Source organism: Triplophysa rosa, linkage group LG25, assembly GCF_024868665.1.
Source record: "Triplophysa rosa linkage group LG25, Trosa_1v2, whole genome shotgun sequence".
NCBI lineage: Eukaryota > Metazoa > Chordata > Actinopteri > Cypriniformes > Nemacheilidae > Triplophysa > Triplophysa rosa.
The window spans coordinates 9,738,917-9,760,878 of record NC_079914.1 but is presented as its reverse complement, the minus strand read 5'-3'; the positions used below and the strand labels follow the sequence as shown (position 1 = coordinate 9,760,878).

The 21,962-nt window shown below is 37.2% G+C and overlaps 3 protein-coding genes across 7 annotated transcripts; 2 read left to right on the top strand and 1 right to left on the bottom strand.

Annotated features, from left to right (window-relative positions):
- Nucleotides 1-49: 49 nt before the first annotated feature.
- LOC130548612 (granzyme B-like) lies at nt 50-1,593 on the top strand. The gene is made up of 5 exons (XM_057325476.1): nt 50-227; nt 410-566; nt 761-890; nt 1,009-1,236; nt 1,341-1,593. The coding sequence occupies exons 1-5, from the start codon at nt 173-175 to the stop codon at nt 1,509-1,511; spliced, it is 741 nt and encodes a 246-aa protein (XP_057181459.1). The 5' UTR covers nt 50-172; the 3' UTR covers nt 1,512-1,593.
- Nucleotides 1,594-1,787: 194 nt separating this feature from the next.
- Nucleotides 1,788-4,569, top strand: LOC130548611 (granzyme G-like). The gene is made up of 6 exons (XM_057325474.1): nt 1,788-2,240; nt 2,494-2,638; nt 2,958-3,078; nt 3,204-3,431; nt 3,516-3,675; nt 3,996-4,569. The coding sequence occupies exons 1-6, from the start codon at nt 2,186-2,188 to the stop codon at nt 4,058-4,060; spliced, it is 774 nt and encodes a 257-aa protein (XP_057181457.1). The 5' UTR covers nt 1,788-2,185; the 3' UTR covers nt 4,061-4,569.
- On the bottom strand, nt 4,039-11,615 carry cirbpb (cold inducible RNA binding protein b). Of its 5 annotated transcripts, XM_057325480.1 has the most exons (8): nt 11,515-11,615; nt 9,983-10,091; nt 9,800-9,906; nt 9,590-9,707; nt 9,160-9,376; nt 9,003-9,061; nt 6,559-6,648; nt 4,039-4,734 (listed from the first exon to the last, which is right to left on the bottom strand). In XM_057325480.1, the coding sequence occupies exons 2-7, from the start codon at nt 10,080-10,082 to the stop codon at nt 6,644-6,646; spliced, it is 606 nt and encodes a 201-aa protein (XP_057181463.1). In that variant the 5' UTR covers nt 10,083-10,091; nt 11,515-11,615; the 3' UTR covers nt 4,039-4,734; nt 6,559-6,643. The 5 variants fall into 5 exon arrangements, with proteins under 5 accessions (XP_057181463.1, XP_057181465.1, XP_057181464.1 ...); XM_057325482.1 differs by lacking the exon at nt 4,039-4,734 and having other exon boundaries at nt 6,584-6,648; nt 9,003-9,085; XM_057325481.1 differs by lacking the exons at nt 4,039-4,734; nt 6,559-6,648 and adding an exon at nt 7,722-8,639 and having other exon boundaries at nt 9,003-9,085.
- Between the last annotated feature and the right edge of the window lie 10,347 nt (nt 11,616-21,962).

Sequence of the window (21,962 nt, the reverse complement as noted above, 5' to 3'; positions counted from 1 at the left end):
GTGGTTATGTTACGACACATCAGCAAAAGACGCGATGCCATGTTAGATAAACTGACCTGAATTTAATGTGTGGTTAAGTTCTTGCCATCTATCTTCCTGCTAGGTGTCGTCTGACTCGATGTAAAAGCAGAAAACATTTATACTTTAGTGTGGTTCACGTAGTATTACTGCAATGAACATCTGTTGGTTTGTAACTATTCTGCTACTGCTGCATTCCTGCACTCCAGGTAAACACTTTATACATTTCTGGATTTCTATCTTTTAAATCGTTTCTTAGACTTGGAGGAAATTATAGAAAGGGGGGGAATTCAGTAGATCTGATTGTTAATGGTCACATTAATATGTTTAATGTTGCCTATAAGCATTAACTAAACAGGACAACGAGTATCATCAAAACAATTTCTTTTAGGGGACGGCATGGATCATGGTATCGTCGGAGGTCATGCGTCCGTTCCACACAGCCGACCTTACATGGTCTACATTCTTGACTTAACAACTCACTCAAATTGTGACGGTTTTTTGGTGAGAGAAGATTTTGTGATGACAGCCGCCCACTGCAAAAAAAAGTAATATAACATGCTACAAGTGACCCATGACGTTAAAAGATAAGATCTGTGTGTTGATATTTCACTGCATAGACGCATGGTTGCGACTTGACACTAATGATTTTTGTATTATGTGGACATTATGTGTAATTGACTCCATTTTTATACATAAGAATTATTTAATGAACTACAAAATACACTGACTTTTCTGTTAGTTTTAGACATCCCAAGGTGTATTTGGGCGTGAGCGACACAAAGTTTTTACCCCATGGCATAGAGGTAGTTTCCTTTCCACATCCATATTTTAAGAACAATATGATCGGTAACGACATCATGCTTCTAAAGGTATGTCTTTGTTGTCTTTATTTGGCATCAAAAACTTTCAATGTGTGTGTACAATTCATTACCTTAAAAAACCTGAGGTAACTGCTCACCCAAGAACATCGCACTTCTTCCCATTTAGCTTAAAACTCCAGCAACTTTGAACAAGACTGTGACTATCATTGACCTGCCAAATCCTTGGAACGAGAAAATCTCAAAGGACTGTTTGGTCATGGGATGGGGCTCGACGATGTATGATCATTATTCTCAATCGACAGTCCTGAGAGAATTAAACGTGACTCTTACAAGTGACGTAAACTGTGCTACGCCTGATATTATATGCCATAAAGGCAAAGTTGGGCCATCACTGGTATGCATTTGATAAAATGTTACTTTTTATGTTGAATGGGAACACTTTATTTGTATCATTGTTTAATGATTATATATTTACAACTAACTTAATGTCATTCACAGGGAGACTCTGGAGGCCCTTTTATTTGTGGAGGTGTTGCACAAGGCATTGTGTCTTTCTACTTCAAGAGATCTGAAGACTACATTACAGGATACACTCGTATATCTCAGCACCTACTATGGATTAATGCAGTCATGACTAAGGCAAACAAAGCTGATAAAGTCAACATTTGAGCCATTTAAAAATATGTGTACCTGCAATTAAATGTACTAGATTCAAATAAAAGTTACCTTTTAGCATTCCTTTGAAAGTCTATTGATGTTTTTTTTCTTTTCCACGTGTTCCATTTGTAATACAACCTCATTACAACCGTCAACGCCATTTTGTGGTCAGTTTCAAATAACTGCGAAATAAGCACTGGGTATAACCCCTGCATTTAAGAAATTACAATTGAAAATAAAAAAGGGTTTGGAATAAAATGCAACGACACTAATGTAATGAAATTAAAGCTTTATTATTATGACTCATTATTATATTCCCCACATAATAATATGAATTACTATGTAACGTCTTACAAGAGTTTTTATATGAAGCATTTTACATGGTGGTTTGCATGGCTGTTTAGCACCATGCAGCCACATTAACAAAACTGTTTTGGAGACAACATATTTAGGAAAAATGTGAATAATGCCTAAATAACCTACTACGCAACACTTTTTCCTCCCGTGTATGCATTTTTTAGCTGTGGTTACGTTACGAGACATCAGCAAAGGATATCTAGATAAAATGATCTGAATTTAATGTGGTCAAGTTTCTACCATGTATCTTCCTGCTACGTGTCCTCTGTCTCCGTATAAAAGCAGAAAACATTTATACTTTAGTGTGGTTTACACGTAGCATTACTGCAATGAACATCTGTTGGTTTATAACTATCTTGCTACTGCTGCATTCCTGCAATCCAGGTAAACACTTCATATCACAAGTTTTTACACCCAGAAGATTTTTTATAACCTTCCAAATTGCAAGTTCATAACAAGTTCCAAGAATTTTTGAAAATATAGCAGATCAGTTTTTTTCTCAATCCTTGGTTTTGTTAATATGTTTGATGTTGCTTATTATGAATGATAATGAATTAATTCGAATAATATTCAATAAATTACCACATGAATTAATATAAACAGGAAATGGTTTGGCTTTAAAACAATCTCTCTTAAGGTGACTGTATTGTCGGGGGTCATGTGTCCGTTCCACACAGCCGACCTTACCTGGTCTACATTCAAGACTCAAGAACTAAATCAGCGTGTTGTGGTGTTTTGGTAAGAGAAGATATTGTGATGACAACCGCCAACTGCAAAATGAGGTGAATAAAAAAAAGTACTATAAGACACCTTTACCGTAAAAAGATCTGTGTGTTGAATTCACTGGAACTAACTAAATATGCTTAAGTACTTAATTGAAATGTATGATTTTTCTATTATGTGGACAATGAAATTGAAATGGTCCTGACTACAGATACTTTATAACCAATACATTTTCACATAAGAATTATTTAATGACTACACTTATACACTATTAGATGTTGGACATATGTTAATTATGAAACCAAATTATTGTCAAAAAACTATTTTGTTAAACTTTTTTTAGGCGTTCAATAGTAACATTCATTTGCTATTTTTTAGTCATCTTAAGGTGTATTTGGGCGTCAGTGACACAACTTTGTTACCCACTGGTATAGAGGTTGATTCCTTTCCACATCCATGTTTCGAGAACAAGCCCGGTAATGACATCATGCTTTTGAAGGTATGTCTTTAACGTCTACAGATATTTTTTAACCAAAACTTCCTTCAGGTTGTTAATTCATAACCTTTTTAATAAACTTATACGAGTTAACTGCTCACCCAAGAACATCCCATCTTCCCATTTAGCTTAAAACTCGAGCAACTTTGAACAAGACTGTGACTATCATTGACCTGCCAAATCCTTGGAATGACAAAATCTTAAAGGACTGTTTGGTCATGGGATGGGGCTCGACGAAATATGATCATTATTCTCCATCGACAGTCCTGAGAGAATTAAAGGTCACTCTGAAAGACCTCACAAATTGTTTTGAACCTGACGTCATATGCAATGAAGACCCATTCGGCCCTTCACAGGTATGCATTTCATAAGCTTTTACATTGAAGTTGTATTGCTGTATTTTAATAGTATAATAACGGCTCATTGAACGTCAATAACAGGGAGACTCTGGAGGTCCTCTTATCTGTGGCGGTATCGCAATGGGTATCGTGTCTTTTCACATGAAGAAGACCGAAGGCTACCTTACAGGATACACCCGTGTTTCTCAGCACCTTCAATGGATTAATGAAATCATGTCAGCACCTCATCGGATAGAACGCGGTAAGGCAAAGCTTGATATAGTCAATACATTTAGTATTAGAGCCATTTAAGGAAACTACATCTGATATGTAATGTAGCTTTCAAAAGCACTCCTTTAAAGTGTTGCTTTTTATAATCTACATGATCTATTTGTATAACAAGTGTTCATTACAAGAACATTAAACAAAGTGGCAATACTACATCACTACACTCCCTTATACCCTGGCAGAAGAGCTTGCACGAGGCTTAATGTGAACTGACGGATTGCAGAGGCAGCTCCATAGCTTTTTCCTTAGTTTATTTTAATGAGATTGTGTTTCCCACCCTTTGTGCAATTGCAGGTACTACAACTTGCACACCAGTAACCAAGCAAGTGGAAAAAGCAGTAAGTGAATTTTTTTATTAAAGTATAAAGCGCACCTGTTTTTGATAGCCATTTACATTCATTACATAGGACACTGAAGCAACTCCCTCAGATGATTGTCCTTTACTTAACTATAAATTCACTTACTCAACTTTTTACTGACGGTAATAACTGTTGTAGGAGTCCACATCAACGGAAAGGCCTACTACAGAGTCAGCAGAGAAAACTTGTACAGAGGTGAGGGTTTTTAATTTGACCTCATTGGGTTATTTTTCTTTTGCTTTTTTAATATATTGTGAATTTGATTTCTAGAAAAAGGGGCACAGAGTAACACTCATTTCTTGTCTAAACAGAGTCATCAAAGATTGAATATATGCCTAAAACCACCAAGACATTGACTGGAGATAAGGCTGCTACAAATGGAAATTTAGAGTGCTAACCCACTATTGGACACAGAGTAACATCGTTTACAGTGTATAAAAATATATCTTGCTGCAGGTAAAATACTGAATACTGCCTGTTATCCAAGATGGTTACAAATAAAAAGCATGGCCCAAGCTTGTTTGGTTTGCCTTTTATTCAAGATGAGTAATCGAAATGGTGTTGCACAATTCTCTTCCTTGCCGCTCTGCCACTAGGTTGATCCAAGGGTACTTGGGCTGAGGGTTTGGAGCATTAATACGGCCCGTCCCAAAGCATAAACCCATCATAATTACCTGTGTAATGGAAAAATGCAGTTCAGTTAGGTCCTGCGTAAGTATTTGTAATACAGTGCTTATAGACGGTTTCATCTTAACAACATAAACAAACATTACTGCCCATGAGCACTTTTGTGACTCCACCTTAACTTCCGGTACACATTCACAAACAATTCACCTATTTCACAAAATGGCGACATGGGGAAAAGTTTTTCCGGCCCTGCGGTCATAGCCATTCATTCAGCTTGTTATCTCACATGCATTCCTTTTATTCACCAAAATCAAAAGTAGCATATGTTGTCCGACTTAATCATGTTTTACTGGGAGATGTAAAAATAGGGAACAAAAACATTGTTTTTTGAGCGATTTATTTATTGTCAATACGTTAGACAAATCAGCATAAAGGGAGCGCTACATGCCTAACTTCTTCTGGTCCCCGCAACTGTTCTGTGTAGTGAATGGAGCTAGAGCATTGACCAGACAAGCGTTTACCCTACTTCCGGTTTGTACACATCACGCCTGTAGATTATTTCTGATAGCAATCAAAAGAATCCGAGAATAACAGTTACTTGGCTAAACTTGTCTCTCCAAGATTTTTTATTTAGACCAAGCTCAACCGCTAGATGTCAATGTTTCTTTAAATGCAACCAAATTACAGGACCCTTCAACAAATCGTTTAATACAATTTATTAATAATTTGTTAATTTGAATTAATATTTATTGCGTTATAAAAGTTATTTTATTAGACACTAGCCAAACACAAACGGGAAGTTAACGGGGGTCAGGCGCGCATGCGTCCGATGAAACAGTCAATACTAAAATTTAAAATGGAGAACTTGCTCAAGCAGCGTCGCCTAAAGCCTTTAAGGTGGCACAGCACTAGATATAATTTTATTGCAACTCAAATATTGTTGTATTTATGTCTTCACAGTAATTAAAAATAATATTACGTTTTGTAAAAAATAGCTGCTGACGTTATCACCCGAAAGAGTGTACTGGCTCCGCTGGACCCATTTTTTCTGCATCCGCACACTCGGACTACCACATAGCCTGGTTTTAATTGAAATTATTAGAATATTGCAATGATAGTGTTTGTTATGCTTTTGACAGAAAATTGACAGAATAAAGAAAAGGGTTTGTTTAAGTAATAACTACGTCTGTTATACTTCTGTCAGCTGGCTTTCTAATAGGATATTGTTTTGTTCCACATGACAATCAACAGAGTTCTTGTGCGTTTGTCCTCGGGGTTTCCCCCACACATCAGGATTTCTGATCGTAAATATTCAACATGTTGAATATTTAAGATTCGCGATCGGGGCGGCTCCGATGTTCTTCCGATCAGGTTCATTCACTCTTAACACACACCACAGGGAAATCTGACAAGATAATCTTTAGAGCCATTTAAGATCATCGGGACTTTACCTAGGACTGTCGGAAGGGGAGAAATCAGCCCGATTATCTTTTGGTGTGGCCCCAGCATTACTTGGTCAATATTAAAGATATAAAGCTCACATTTTCACAGAATACACTGTAGATGATGTAGGATTGTGCACAAAAGCTAGGTTTTCACAGGCAGGGTCAATTAATGTGCACTGGTATTTTTCCTGTAGCAGATTGCTACACAACCCTAGTGTAAACACAGTCTTAAATTTGACCACAATGAATATTTCTTACATAAAGCATGATTTGCCCTTAACATTAACTTCCTTTTTATGGAGAAAATTCCTGTCATGTTTTCCTCATTAAACTCATTTCTTTTCGACTGAAGAATGACATGGGCGACTAAATTATTAGGAAATTTTACTTCGGTCATGAACTAATTTAATGTCAGCAAATACATACCTGTCCATCAATGCCACGAAAGAAGAGCGCTTTACATCAGAGCACTTCACAAGTTTAGTTTCCCATCTATTCCAGCATCAGGATTTCAGCCTGAAAAATAAGAATGTCTATTATTAAACAGAAAACTAAAGAATTGAAAACTCATGCATTTACAAGTGATTAACCCAGTTTTAAAGTACTGTTCAGATTTTATAAATCCAAATGTGTTTAAGACAAATCAGCACAAATTTGAAAGGCAGATTTTTTTTTAAACAGGGCTCCATAGAGATGCACTCAAAGGGCAAATGATGCAGACTACATTTCTTCAAATTCTTCTAATTTCATTTCGAGTTATTTACTCAACTGACAAGAGCCTTCAAACGGGTGCATATAATATTCACCAGAACAGGTATGTACTTTATTCTCATTTCAAGGGCCACATGAAGAATTTACCACCAACACAATTAGGCTACCAATACTATCATGCAGCTTTTATGGAGGGGTTGTGGAACAAAGTCTGGAGGTCTAATAGATCGACTGGCCAAGACATTAGTGGAAGAAAACATGGACAATGAGAACTGTTGGATGCGTACAGGAGAGCAAAATGTTTACCTCACATTACAGGCCTATTTCCACAATTGACCTAGCCAAGAGAGCAGCTTTCATCTCAGGATTCTTGAGTCGGAAGGCACAACACTTCATTCTCCAAGGACATTGTTGATTTCCAAATTTGATAGCAGAGCACGCTTGGATTCAATGAAGCATTATACAGAACCATTGTTTGCTTTATCATAATAGCAAGGCTTTCACGCTGATTTTAAATGCTTAAGCTTTTTATTAGCCTAATTTAATATTTGTATGCCCGATTTCACAGACAAGACTTAAAACTAGTCCCAGACTAAAATCAAAGTGAGCCGTCTACTGAAAACAGCCTGCCCAAACCCATCTTAAAACATGTCATTGCCATCGTTTTATTTCAAGTAATGTTTGTATCCAAGACATTAACAGCGACTTTCATATAATTTAATAAAGGCATAGCCATGGCTTAAGCAGAGCCAGGCCTGTGAAACCGGGCCTAAAACACCCAAAAAAGTAATTGAAGTCCTAACCAATTCCCCGCAAGCCTAATAACACATTCATCAGGTCATTTTAAGAATTTTGATAAGAGGCACAAGAAATCAGAGCATTTTCCATCCACTTTTTAATGGGCTTCATGAAGCCAGATTAATACAAAAAAGAAAAGGAATTGTTGAAGTGTTGATATACAGAAAAGAGCACATTTCTTCCCCCAGAAGGAACAAAATCTTGACATTTAAGAGGATAATTTCAGTCCACAGTAGAGCATACTTAAAAAAAATTTAGACTACCCAAAGAGCAAAGTACCCCGGGACATGAAGAGGAATACAACAAAGCCCCCAAAAGGGGCCAAATAAGCCATTTGTGTAGTTTACTCTTTGGATGATGAATATTTACAAATCTTTAGCAATGTCAAGGTTTGCAATATGCCTGCCTTGCTTCACTAAAGGAATGCATCACAAAATGGAGGTGGCAAGGAGCCATAAAGAACACATCACAGCTTATCAAGCTTCTATTGAGGATCGGATTAGAATATTTTGTGGCGAAACTGCCGCTTTAAAACTCAGTTCCTTTAACATTAATGACCCTTGGCGCTTTTAGTGAGCGACTAAAGAATGGTCCAAAAGATCTTTTTAAAACAATTGGTCTTAGAAGCTATCAGGCTGTGTTGGACAGGTCAAATTTTCACGCATGGTTCAGAGACAGTTTCTCAAACACATACTAAAATGGAAAAACAAAGACAATTTCAAGCCCCTGCGAGCATCCATAACGCATCGCAAGGTAAAATGATGGGTACAGGAACCTCAACAGGCTTTTACAGTAATTGCTCAAGGATTTTTAGGTAGTGCCTCAGTGAGAGGAACATCCTGCGGATACTTAACACAGTAAAAAAGGAGTCTTTTTAATAGAACACTTGAACCAGAAAACAAAAAAAAGCAAAAAATAAAAGGTCTTCGAAGAGCACATCTTTTTAAATACAGCCAGCGAAGTGATGATCTTGCAATCAGGAATTTTTTACTGTGAAGCTGAGGACAAGAAGTAGGCAAGAGTGTAAAGGCACTGGAGCATTTTCAACATCCTTTCCAAACAGTGAACTGACATCAAGACAACCCATTTTCACGATTCTTTCGAACAAGGTCTTTTTGATTTTACTTGATCATAGAACCAACTGGACTCGCATAGAGAAATGTTTTACGCTTTGAACTTTGGCCTGCTATTCCGAGATAAAGGCAACTAAGTAGACCAGATCTCAAAACGTTCAAAAATGGCAGTCTTGTATTCTACGGCAACTCAGTGGACTGGGAGAGGTCCAGGTTATTCTTAAAAAATAAAGCAACTAAAACCAAAGGAATATATTCCCGTGGCTATTCGGTCAAATCAATACATACCGTAGCTGTCATAGTTATCTCTGTAGGAGCCACCGGAACGGTCGTAACCTCCCTGGTTCCTACAATTCAAGCGAGATTAAGAACTAACATTAGTGTTAGAGTAACAATATGTAAAATACTAGTACATGTAGAGCTATTGCATGTTGAAATAACTCACCTGTTGTCTCTGTATCCGCCACTGGAGTAGCCTCCACTCCTGTTGGAGGAGTATCCGCCACCACCGTAGGATCGTTCACCTCCGCCGTAGCTCCTGTCACCACCACCACCATAGCCTCTATCACCACCGCTGTAGCTCCTGTCACCACCATAGCTCCTGTCACCACCATAGCTCCTCTCACCACCAAAACTTCTGTCCCCACCATAGCTTCCACCACCTGTTTAAAAAATTAAGCAAAGTCAATGTGGAGTCTTAAACAGCCAGTAATATAAGGTTAACATAACAGGTTTAATCTTTCTAAATTCCATTGTCAATCGTGTCTTTTGTATTATCTTAATTTTCACTCACTGTGCAGCAAGCCTCAGTGGTCTTTATAATAACCTCACATTAAGACAAAGAAACCTTTCTGCATTTAAGAATAAAAACTCACCTCTACCTCTGCCACCCCTGAAGAAGCCTCTGCCACCTCCAGAACCACCTCTGAAGCCACCAGATCTTCCACCAGACTTGCCAGCTTCATCAACTCTGATCATACGGCCATCGACAGACTACAAAAAGAACAGACCATTGTGAGAAACATACACATCTTAAGAGCTGCCATGCTGCTTAGAAAAAAAAAAGTTAAGACTTGTCCCTTTACCTTCCCATTCATTGCAGCCATGGCATCTTTAGCATCCTCGGGATTCTCGAATGTTACAAAGCCAAAACCTCTGGAACGGTCAGTTTCTCGGTCCCTGATGACATCGACTAAAAAAAAAATGCATGGTTAAAAACTGAATTTGGGGGATTTTAAAATTAAAAAAGCTCAAAATAAGTCACGAACCTTTGGCAATTGTTCCATATTTGGAAAAGGCGTCTTCCAAAGACTGCTCGGTGGTATCATAACTCAGGCCACCAATGAATAGCTTTCCCTCGTCAGACATGTTGAAAATCTATTAACAAAAAATTAAAGGAAAAATGTCATTAAAGCTATATAAAGTTAAAGCAAAGTGAATAAAAATGTGACCGCAAACCCAAGCTTAAAATGTAAATCTTGTCAAAGCAGCTGCGTCTTTGCAGTGCAACGCGTGTTTGAAAATGCGCCACAATGAAACGCCATTTTCTCCCCCATCTTCTCATCCTCACAACGTGCAGCAGCCATTTTACCACAAAGAAACGACCTTAACCGAAAACCTCCCGGACAGTATTGTGTAAATTAATCTAACGTTATTCGTCGTGGAAGACGCATGAAAGCAACTGCAACTTAAGCACAGCGCGTGTTTGAAAATGCAACGCAACGCCATTTTCTCCCCCATCCTCACAACGTGCAGCAGCCATTTTACCACAAAGAAACTAACCTAAAACCTCCCGGGCTGTTTTGTGTGGGTAAATCTAACGTTATTTATCGTGGAAAACGCGTGAAAGCATCGGTCTTTAAGGCGCAACGCGTGTTTGAAAATGCGCCACAAATAAACGCCATTTCCCCCCCCCCATCTTCATCTCATACTCGCAACGTGCAGGCGCCATTTTACCACAAAGAAACCATTTTAACCGAAAACCTCCCGGGCTGTATCGTGTAAGTTAATCTAACGTTGTTTATCGTGGAACCCTTATGAAAGAAACTGCGTATTTTAGGCGCAACGCGTGTTTGAAAATACGCCACAACGAAACGCCATTTTCTCCCTCGTCTTCATCTCATCCTCACAACGTGCAGCAGCCATTTTACCACAAAGAAACGACCTTAACCGAAAACCTCCCGGGCTGTATCGTGTAAGTTAATCTAACGTTGTTTATCGTGGAACCCTTATGAAAGAAACTGCGTATTTTAGGCGCAACGCGTGTTTGAAAATACGCCACAACGAATCGCCATTTTTCCCCATCTTCATCTCACCCTCACAACGTGCAGCAGCCATTTTACCACAAAGAAACCATTTTTACCGAAAACCTCCCGGGCTGTATTGTGCAAGTAATCTAACGCCATTTATCTTGGAAAACGCAAAAAACAAACATTACATACCTAGATCATGCATATTCCGTTTTAGTTAAATATAGGTCAGCGGAACTAGGTTAGACATTGTTGGGCTTACAGCCCGTTGCTAACAAAGAAACCTAACGTTACAAAGATTACAGGTGTCACAAAATCGAATGTACTGCGTTTGTAAACTTTGAAAGAAAGCAGCAATTGAGAAACAAAATATTTACAGAAGCATACAAAAAGACTTGTGGTTTTAAGAGTCGGAAATTCCTAACGTTAAAACACGATAAATACGCCAAAATTATTCGATAAATTCGTTAAAATAAAACCATAAAAGGCACACGCATAATGCAAAACTGTGCTTATTTGTCCTATACAAGATCGTTAAAAAGAGTTTTTACCTCAGAGTTTTCTCGGGACCAAAGAACGGGTGCTGAACGTGACGCAGACTGCGACAGAATGAGAACGTGTTGAGAAAATGGCGCGAGTTTAAAGGCATCACGTGATGCAAATCACGGTGGGCGTGATCACGTCGCCAGCCTTCATTGATTAACATGAAAAAGGACGGTCATTGTATGGTAAAACAGTTACTTTTAATTCAACTACAGGAACTGAATTAACTTTTCCGTTCATATCACACACAGTCTTGAAAATATTTTAGTTTTATAAACTAAAATGTTCTTTTGTAACCTTTTAATATTTTAAATGTTAGTTTTTTTTGAAGTGCTAGCTTTAATCGTTGATATAAATAAAGATCATTAAACTAACCTTGTGTACGATTCAGAAGTTAGATTCCACTATCTTAAATGTTTGCATATAAATGTATGAAGCATATGATTCTTTTTTAAATCATTATTTTCACTTTCTATAGGCCTACAGAAACCACTATTGTTTCCATTTTTAGCCCCAGATGCCTAGAAGCACCGCAAATGGGGGGTTGGCAGGGCCTATAGTGTTGCAAGCCATTAGCATTAAAAGTGTCGCAAGCCATTAGATTTAAAGTGTTTAGATTGGGTAAGAATAAAAAGATTTAGGCCCGGTTTCAAAGCTTTATCTTAAGCCAGGACTATGCCTTAGTGGAATTAAGATATTTATGTCGCTTTTATAAAAATGCCTTATAGAAAAATACATTACTGGTCTGCATCTTGAGACAAAACAATAGCACTGATATATTTTAAGAAATTTCAGGGCAAGTTATATTCAGTTAAGAAAGGTCAAACATTCGTTTTAGGCTACGACTAGCCTTAACCATTGTCTGTGAAACCGGGCCTTATTTAGTTAGTTGAAAACTCTCTTTTAAACCTCTCTTCAGCAAAATCATAATTCGAGGAAAATGTCCAAGCAACAAATCCTGCTTTACCATCTGCAAAAAATCAAAGGGAATGAAAAACGTAAAAGTTCTTGCTTTTTAAATAAAACCATCAAGAAAAACAGAGTTTGTTTGTTAGAGTAAGATTTGTTTTGGTTTCTAGGCTGTTAGGAATTGATGATGAAAGATAAAAAAAGATAAGGTTCCTTGCAATTTACCTATTACTAGTATAGACCTCGATACTTATTTTTTAAGAGTCTAAAAAACTTGATTGCAGATTCTATGCTGAAAAAGAAGTATTGAAGTATTCTCAAGAAGTACTGCTAATTTAATTTGCTAATTTAATTCATCAGGAGACCAGCCTTGATATCACTAAGTAATGGCCCACAACAGAAAATCACTGCTCTTCCATAACATTATCACATCAATGGAATCAGCCACTTCTCATGCATCTCTTTAGCATCCTGAACAATGTGGCAGACTGAGGACCCCTGCAGGGCAGCAATGACCCCACCCAAAAGTGTGAATGTGAACATTTGCCACTCATTGTACCATCCTGCAACAGTCAAATAGATGGGGCTAGCTTGATGCATAATCATCCTTTTGTTTTACATTGCCATGACCCTTGAAAGAGGACACATCAAGAGCTTTGCCAAGCAAACAGCTTGCACCTATTTTGCTAAAACTGTAAGATAAATCAAATCTTTTATATTCTGTAGTTACCAAATATTCGTAGCATCATATCAAATTCATATTTTAAATTACTGTGCATGGTATGTTTGTGGCCCTGACTCAAATGCACAAAAATACTTATCTGCTCTTGCAAGGGGCTATAAATATCATCACTCAGAGTTGTGCGGTGACCTGGATAAAGATGCTGCTTCTACAAGGCAAGCGAAAGCATGCTAGAACAGGGGTGAACCAGTCGGGTTATAAATATCGTAGCCTCAGGACCTTAAGAGCGGTCCTGTGCTTAAACCACCCACACATGCTCTTCCTGTACCTCACCACAACTTTCCATTTCTCGAACATACACTCCCACCACTACACAGCCTGATCAATATGATATAATTTGCTTAAATATTTAACAACAACAATAATAATAGAATAATATTTTTTTTTAGTATTTATTTTTCACCGAACCACAGTACTAATGCCATTATATTGGCACTCAGTTGCCATTGTAGATGTCTGAAATCTTCATTTTCAACATTGTAATTTGCTATTTAGCCAGTGGAGGGCAGTAAATGCACGTGTCTCAGAACACGTGCATTCATACTCAGAAGTATTGCCATCGTTTATCAAGCATGGTCAGCATGTTGACTGTCTCATATCATATATTGTTACCTTGAAGATTAATATCAAGTTTAAACATGAGATGATATTCACAGCGAGAATGACTCTAATATATTATTCTGCAATGATTCTAAAAATCAATCATTTTGAAACACATTTTGAATTTGTTTTCCATGATATTTGAAACATATCAGACCTAAAGGCTTATAATTAAATACCATTAGTATGTAGACAAAATAAAACATTGTGCCATTGCATTTTTGTTTGTTTTATTATTTACGTCATCTTTTAAACTATTTTTAATTAGTTAGGGTTAGACTGGATTGAAAATCTCAGTAAAAAAACAGCCTAATCCTGTTTAAGAAGCATCACAGGATGCACCATATAAAGTCGCTTGAGAGACTGCACAGAGCTATAATCCATTCCACTTTACTATCATCACTTGAAAATGCTCATATCACTTACATAGGGCCGTACTTATTGGATTTTGCATAAGCTCACATTTTACAGCTTGTATATTTAAGAGGTAAGGAGTGAGCTCTTGTTTTGTTTACAAGCTCACTGCGGGGGTGGATGAACCGTGGTTACTGCCTTTGTTGGTTGCACAGTAGAGACTGTGCTGTGCTGGCATATGCGTACGGGACGTATCTTCATTCACATCGAAAACTTGTTACATAACACTCCGAGAATCACATTTATGTGCATCACGGCTCTTCGCATTAAACTCATAACACAAAACACATCCATTAACTTAGAATTCAGCCATTGTACCTATTTTGAGAAAAGTGAAGACATTTTAACATTTACAACAGGTTTGTTGCACAGACTTATCAGTGATGGGAAAAGATGACTCATGGCTGAATCAGGTGTGACTATATTTCAAAATGGGACACTTTGATTCTGTCAGCATGCAGAGGCAAGACATTATTCATTCTCACATGATTATTATTATCGGGCAGTGGTGTAAAGTATTGGAGTAAATGTACTTAGTTACTTTACTTAAGTATCTTTTTGGCTACTTTGTAGTTGTACTGAGTATTAAAGATATTAGCAACTTTTACTCTCTACTTAACTACATTTTTGAACAAGTATATGTACTCTTTACTCCACTACATTTGTAATGACTAATGCAATTACACATTACATTTTGCATGCCACCTATCTTATAATTAATATTGCCATTCACAGGGCATTGAAGGTACTACAATCTTGTGGATTTTGCCATAACTTACAAAAACTTGTCAACATGGCTTCTTTATATGAATATGAGTGCAGTATCAGGTAGATGTCAATCGCTGGCGGTTTATACACGGTTAGCCCTTACCCGCTATTTCTACAGTAATATATTGGCAACACTGTTGCCAGCTAGTTACTGTAGGTCACACATCTACAAAAGCTCATATTTTTAAAACTAACTCTTCCTAAATGTGCTCTAAACATGTTTGCTCAAAATTTGACCATATGGTGGGACTATTGCCATGAAGTGATGTAAACCAGTAAAAAGAATGTATAGTATTTCAATTTTCAAAAGTGCTCTCACACTATATAGACAAAATATTAACCTATAGAATGAGTCGGACACAGAGAAATGAACAATTCACATATGAATCTCAACAATGGTGACAATCAACTGAACAGCTTCATGCTGCAATGCATGCTGGGTACATAGTACAAAACTCATTCATGATTGTTTGTCACCATTGATGAGGTTTGTATGTCAAGTGTCTAACTGTGTCTCAATTGCAAAGAAAGATTTTCTGACAGAGATCTTTCCATTATAACATGTAATCACTTTACCAAACATATCTTAATAAATCTTAAATGCTATATTATTATTATTTAATGATTGAATTCTTTCAGATGTATCTTCAGTTACTAAGCAAACATAAAGTTGCGGTTCCTGTAAAGTCCCTTTCAGTGTTATTGTATAAGTGTACATTTTAAAGCTACAAGAAAGTCAAAGAGTCCAACCAAAGCAAACACTGATCGCCATAATGGTGACTTAAAACATAATTGAACCACTATGAACTAGAGTTAAATCTCAATAAGATCTTACACAGATGACAGAAATAAAGTGAAAGTGGTGTCTGTAATATGTGAAGATGTTATTGATGTTTGTGTTGAATTCTCCTCTGGTGAAATGTTGACAGATTTATTGTGTTCATCTGTTATTTACACTTGTTCATCTAAGACTGTGTGACTTAAGTGCGTTAATAGATTCTTTAATAATGTATCTTCAAACAGCCATTGCAGTAGTTTACTGTAAAACACCTACAGTAACTAGCAGGCAACAGTGTTGCCAATGTATTACTGTAGAAATGGCAGGTAAGGGCTAACAGTGTATGTGAAATGAGGACATGACTGCAGCTGGCGATGAGGCCCAAACCAGCATGTCCAGTGCAAAAAGGCTTTGACTTTTTAATTCTACTTAACATTATTTTATTTATCTGTTATATTGAAGAGACCTTTTTGAAGGAGTTTGGTTTACTTATGAGCACTTGAGCTTAAATGAGACTTAGGGTGTTTGTAATGACGTAGGTTATGGTGTCGACCATGATTTGTTGCAATTTTGAGGTGTTCAGTCTTATTATGATTTAAGAAAATAAATGCGATTGCTCACCTCACAAATCAACTGTTTCTAGTTTTTCACTGATGTGTCTCTTAAGTGTTGAGGACTAGTGCTGCTTTGAGCCTACATTCAGTATGAGTAAAATACTCAAGTACTGTTAAAATCAGATACTCAAAGACTTTTACTCAAGTCGTTTTGGAATTGGTGACTTGTAACTTGTAATGGAGTAATTTTCACTGCAAAGTATCTGTACTTTTACTTAAGTATGGTTTTCAGGTACTCTTTACACCTCTGTTATCGGGTGCATAAGACTCATGATGACAAAGTGTGTTTGTAGATATATATATATATTCAAACACCTATGACTCAGTTGCTTTTCAGTCCAGACTATTGTCCTACTGTAACACTGCGGTCCCATATCAGACATCATTGTCTAAGGCTGGTGATAGACTTTTAGTTTAAAGAAGCGACCTGGTTTGACCCGATTGCTTAGTGATGACGTAACCACCGTCTCAGTAATAAGCTTTTAGCAAAAGCAGTTAACAATCACACTCGCCTCTGCAAAATGTCCTTGATGGACAATGCCTTGATAGACTCTTTGTCTTTCGATTACTCTCTTGTGCAGGTGTAAGCAGCAGTTGTGTATCAGTCTCTCAGCCAAGCCCTAAATATCCTGCCATCCACCGAGAGTACACGCTGTTCTGAGTGGGCACAGGCTGTTGTATCCCTCTCCAACTGTACGTCCTGTCTGTGTCTCGCATGATCATGCTAGAGACCCTCGATAGCACCACGCCACCACTGAAGAAGAGTACATGCTGGCATGTTGTCATAGCAACTGGTCATACCTGCCAGTCCTGAAGAGCGGATTGTCATGCGATATAATATATAGGGCATAACAGGATGAACCAGGCATATTTCTTGTGTAATTCTTAAAGGGATACTTCACCCAAAAATTAAAATTCTGTCATCATTTACTCACCTTCGAGTTTTTCCAAATCTGTATACATTTATTTGTTCTGATGAATACAGAGAAAGATATTCGGAAGAATGCTTATAACAGATTTTGCCCCCCGTTGACTACCATTGTAAGAAAAAAAATACAATGATAGTCAAAAGTGCCCTAGAACTGTTTGCTGTCCTACATTCTTCAAAATGTCTTCTTTTGTGTTCAACAGAAAAAAGAAAAAAAACGATTAAGTAATTTTTCCTACTATGGGAGTCAATCGGGGGCAAGATGTGTTTGGTTATAAGCATTCTTCCAAATATCTTTCTCTGTGTTTATCAGGACAAATACATTTATACAGATTTTGAACAAATCGAAGGTGAGTAAATGATGACAGAATTTTCATTTTTAAAGCTTAAAATTGTGCTCAAATGTGCACCAAATTATGAAATTTAATAAAAACTTAAATAATTGGATTAACTTTAATACTATTAAGTTAAATTTGCCTACGTCTGTTTTATGTCTATATTCACCCAAAAACAAAAATTATTTCATCATAACGTACCCTCATGTCATTCCAAACCTGTATGACTTAGTTTCTTCTTCAGAACACAAAAGAAGATATTTTGAAGAATGTTAGTAACTAAACGGCATTGGCCCCCATTGACTTCCATTGTTTGGACACAAAACATTTCTGAGCCATTTCTCAAAATATCTTCTTTTTTGTTCCACAGAAGAAAGTCATATACAGGTTTTGAATGACATTAGAGTGCATAAATGAAATAATCTTTTATTTTTGGGTGAACTATCCCTTTAACACTAAATGACACAAAAAACTCAACAAAAGTAGCCTCTGCCATAATCGTCTCTCTGTGGTGATAATGCACATTACTTCTGCTTACATAAATAGGCCTACACTTCATATGGATTGAACATTGGCACTGCAAATAAATAAGCAATAAATTAAGGAGGGGGTAGTATCGACAGGATGTGAACACTGAAGGGTGTTGGCTTGTTGTTGTACGCTGTGGGGTGAAATCTGGGAAAAAGGCAGCTGTGTCTTTCTGTATCCTGGGCCAGACACAAACAACGCTCGTTGCCGTGGGCGTGTACCAGCGCTTGGTGATTGACGCACTTCCACTCCACCCTCTGTTACTCGAGCTTCGCAGGTCTCCATTCATACAACGTGAGTTGCGGCTTACGGCAAACGCCGCTGCCATGGCAACCAACAGATATAAAAGGTATATGTTTTATTACAGACATGTTATAATGAACATCAAAGCTTTATGGTAGTTTGGAATGAAGAACTTCAAACATCATTATTGAATGAATAACAATATATTATTTGTGGAGCGTGTGTATTTAAAATGCGGTATATTTGAAACATATCATTCCTTTTGTTTAACAACATATATAAAACTAGAAAGCGCTTTGCCGAGGAAGATACACAAACGTATACTATCGCAATTTTCGTCTTTTCGATGTACATCTACCTGTCGGATACCCATAAAAGGCTCTCACAGGATATGACGTATTTGTGAACGGTTGACTACTTCTTCTATTGTTCATATGCTATTCAAAACAGCTCGTGGTCGCCCCCTGTATTTAAGTATAAACGTAACATCTCGACCGATTACTTGGTTTAGTAGAAAATTAACTTTTTTTTTAGGAAACGTGAAGTAAATATATGAGAATACGTAAACATTTCTTCATACGTGGACACTTTTGGGACTATCAGCCTGCCGATGAGACGATCACGGGAGTTAATCGGATTCTTTGTGGCATTTTGTTTAAAATACAGGTAACGTTAACCTTTAACGTTAGGTTTCTTTCTATAACAGGAAACACCATATAGATATAATACACGTATATAATATTTTATTATGGATGTATTGTAGTCAAAGCAATAGTCCATATATAAATGTAAACAAACAGACTTTGGTATTACAAAAATATGCTGTACTGCTAGAGAAAAGCACTTGTGAAATTAACTGTTAGATGTTTTATTCAAAACCATAACGTTACAGCCCCAGTGACAACTAACCCAGGTCTCCCACTCCAGTTTGCTGTGCCAAACCAATTTTACAGCAAATGTGGCACACGGGAATTAAGCAATGCTAAAAATGCTAAACAAATATGAAATAATGAAGGGAAAGATAGACAGAGCTTATTTAAATTCTCCTGTCAAACATAATTTGCTCGGAGTCAATGTAAGCATACGTGCATGATTGACACTTGCTGATTGAAAAACACTTGCCTGACAGCTAGCACATTGCATATTATAATTTTGTTTGTGTTCATTGCCTTTCTGCAGGTTGTAAGACTAATTAGACTTTTACAAGCCAATTATACACTAGCTGATGCCAATGAAACATTCCTGTTTTCACGTTTGCCCTCATCTCTCTCAGCATTGCGAAAGTTCCTCATCATTGCGAGAGTCCTCATCATTAGGTTGATGGACGCAATATTAATCAAGAATTTACGGAAAGCCTTTCAAGATGTGTGCTTGTGCCCCACAGTATGCTAATGTGATAAAAAGCTACTTTGATGTCAGAGATGGTTGATAATTTACCTGGGGGTGGGGGAAAGGAACATTTCAACCCTGACAGGTTGAGAGCTCCTTTAATGATTCATATTATTTCTAACCTACTTGGGTGAATCTCAGAAAACATGCCATGGTCCTATTTTACTACAGGATCAAAAGAAATATGGGTAGTTGACAAATAAACCGTACCACGTGTCCCATGGTGTGACAGCAAAATTTAGAAAACAAACTGTTAATAATATATTATTTTACATTATTAATATTTATATGCATAATATAAAATAGCATAAGAGAGATTTATCTTCATTGTTAGTTTTTTCTACATTTTTGCTGTCATGTTTTTTTTGTCAACTACCCATATACAATTGGGTAGTTTTTATAAAATATAATAAAATATAAGTCTTTTTTTATGTAAAATATAAAAATCTGTTTTTTATATAAAATAGAACTAATTTTATAAAAGTCTGTTTTTGATCGCTAAGATTTCTTTTTTATACATACCGTGGTAGTATGTAGCACACTAGTTTTATTATTTAAATTTGTACAGTAGGCCTATAAATACATGTTATAGATTTGATATTTCTACCTTAATGTGGGCTCATTAAATTGTAAATTTTCAAAAAAGGTTTAATTGAAAATAAAGGATTACTTTTAAATAAAAAGCCCCAACATTTTACAAATTTGGAAAAAATGGTGAATATCGCAATGATGAAAATGGCCTAATATAAAAATCTTAATGGTTCAAAAATGTGCATTTTTACTTCTGATTTATTCATTCTTTCATGTATTTATTATTATTATTTATTTATTTATTGGGTGATGACCAAATGTTTTCCTGAGATTCAGTCAACTTGCATCTTCACACACAAACATGCAATTATCTCTTTGTTTGAAATGAGGGTTGTCCCTTCAAACGGTTACAACAGTTGCAACCGTAAACAGTATTTACCGCATACCACAACCGACTTACTGACCATATTTGGCAAACAAAGACATCAGGAACATGTTCTGCTAAAGTCTAATTGCATGTACAACAGTTTGAGAGAAATATAAATGGATAGAGAAGTATAAATAGATGCTGTCCTGATTTGATCCAACACCTTTTCTCTGGTTTAGATAATTAGGCTGTATGAGTCATAATGTTTCACTCCATGCACTGTCCCTTAGGATCAGCTGTCTGAATGAACAGGCATGTGAACGTGTGTGTGTGTGTGTGCACGTACGCGTGTATCATATCTGTGTGGGCTCTAATGTGTGAGGTGGGGGAGAGAAAATGGTGTAAAATGAACAACTGCATAACAAGCCAAAACGCAAAAAGCTTTTTATTTGTAGAGCTCGGAGGATCAAGTGCGTTACGTACATGTGTATTTCTTCTATGTGCGAGAGAGTCCGCCGCCAAACAAACGCGTGTGTATTGCGCCAGCCCACGTGGGTGTGTGCTGTTTTAGTAGGAGCTGAATCGATAACCCGAGGGCAGGGAGTGGAGATACACAAGGAAATGCAATTCTCTGGTCGCCCACCTCTTCCTGTCCCGCCCCCCCATCGCAGCCCACAGACTGGCTCGGCCTCTAAAAAACCTGCTTGATTGTGGCCGAGGAAATGAAACCAAACAAATATGCGATGAAACAAACAGATTGAAGGCTACAGAGTGGCTCGCCACGGATCACAATTGGAGATGATGGAGAATGCAAGGCAGACAGGGAGGTGCAGGTGACACATCGCATTGACATGCAACCCCCCCCCCCTGTATTGCCTAACAATCTAGAATTCATTTATTTTTCTGCATCATTTGCCATTGTTCTGAGATAAGGTGCTTGAGTCGGTGCCCTTATTTACACAACGTAACAATGCTGTTCATTTGACCTGATGAACCACTTCTCGTTGGGAGGCGGAGCTCGTCATTGTATATGTACATATATGTACATATAACCTGGGTTAGGTGCAGGCTTCAGAAATTTAATGAGGCCTATGTAGATTAATCGAAATGGCCTGACATTGTTATAAATTGTGTATAAATTGATATTTGTGTCTGTTTTTCCTAATGGATTCGCTCAGTAACGTCAATATATGTTCCAACGTTTTGTCTGTTTTAGTAGACAGTATGTACATATGAATCCTTGCTGTACTTCCTCATTCATATTATGGCAAGAACAGTAAATATTTGTAAAGTGCAAGAGCGTCCTGTGG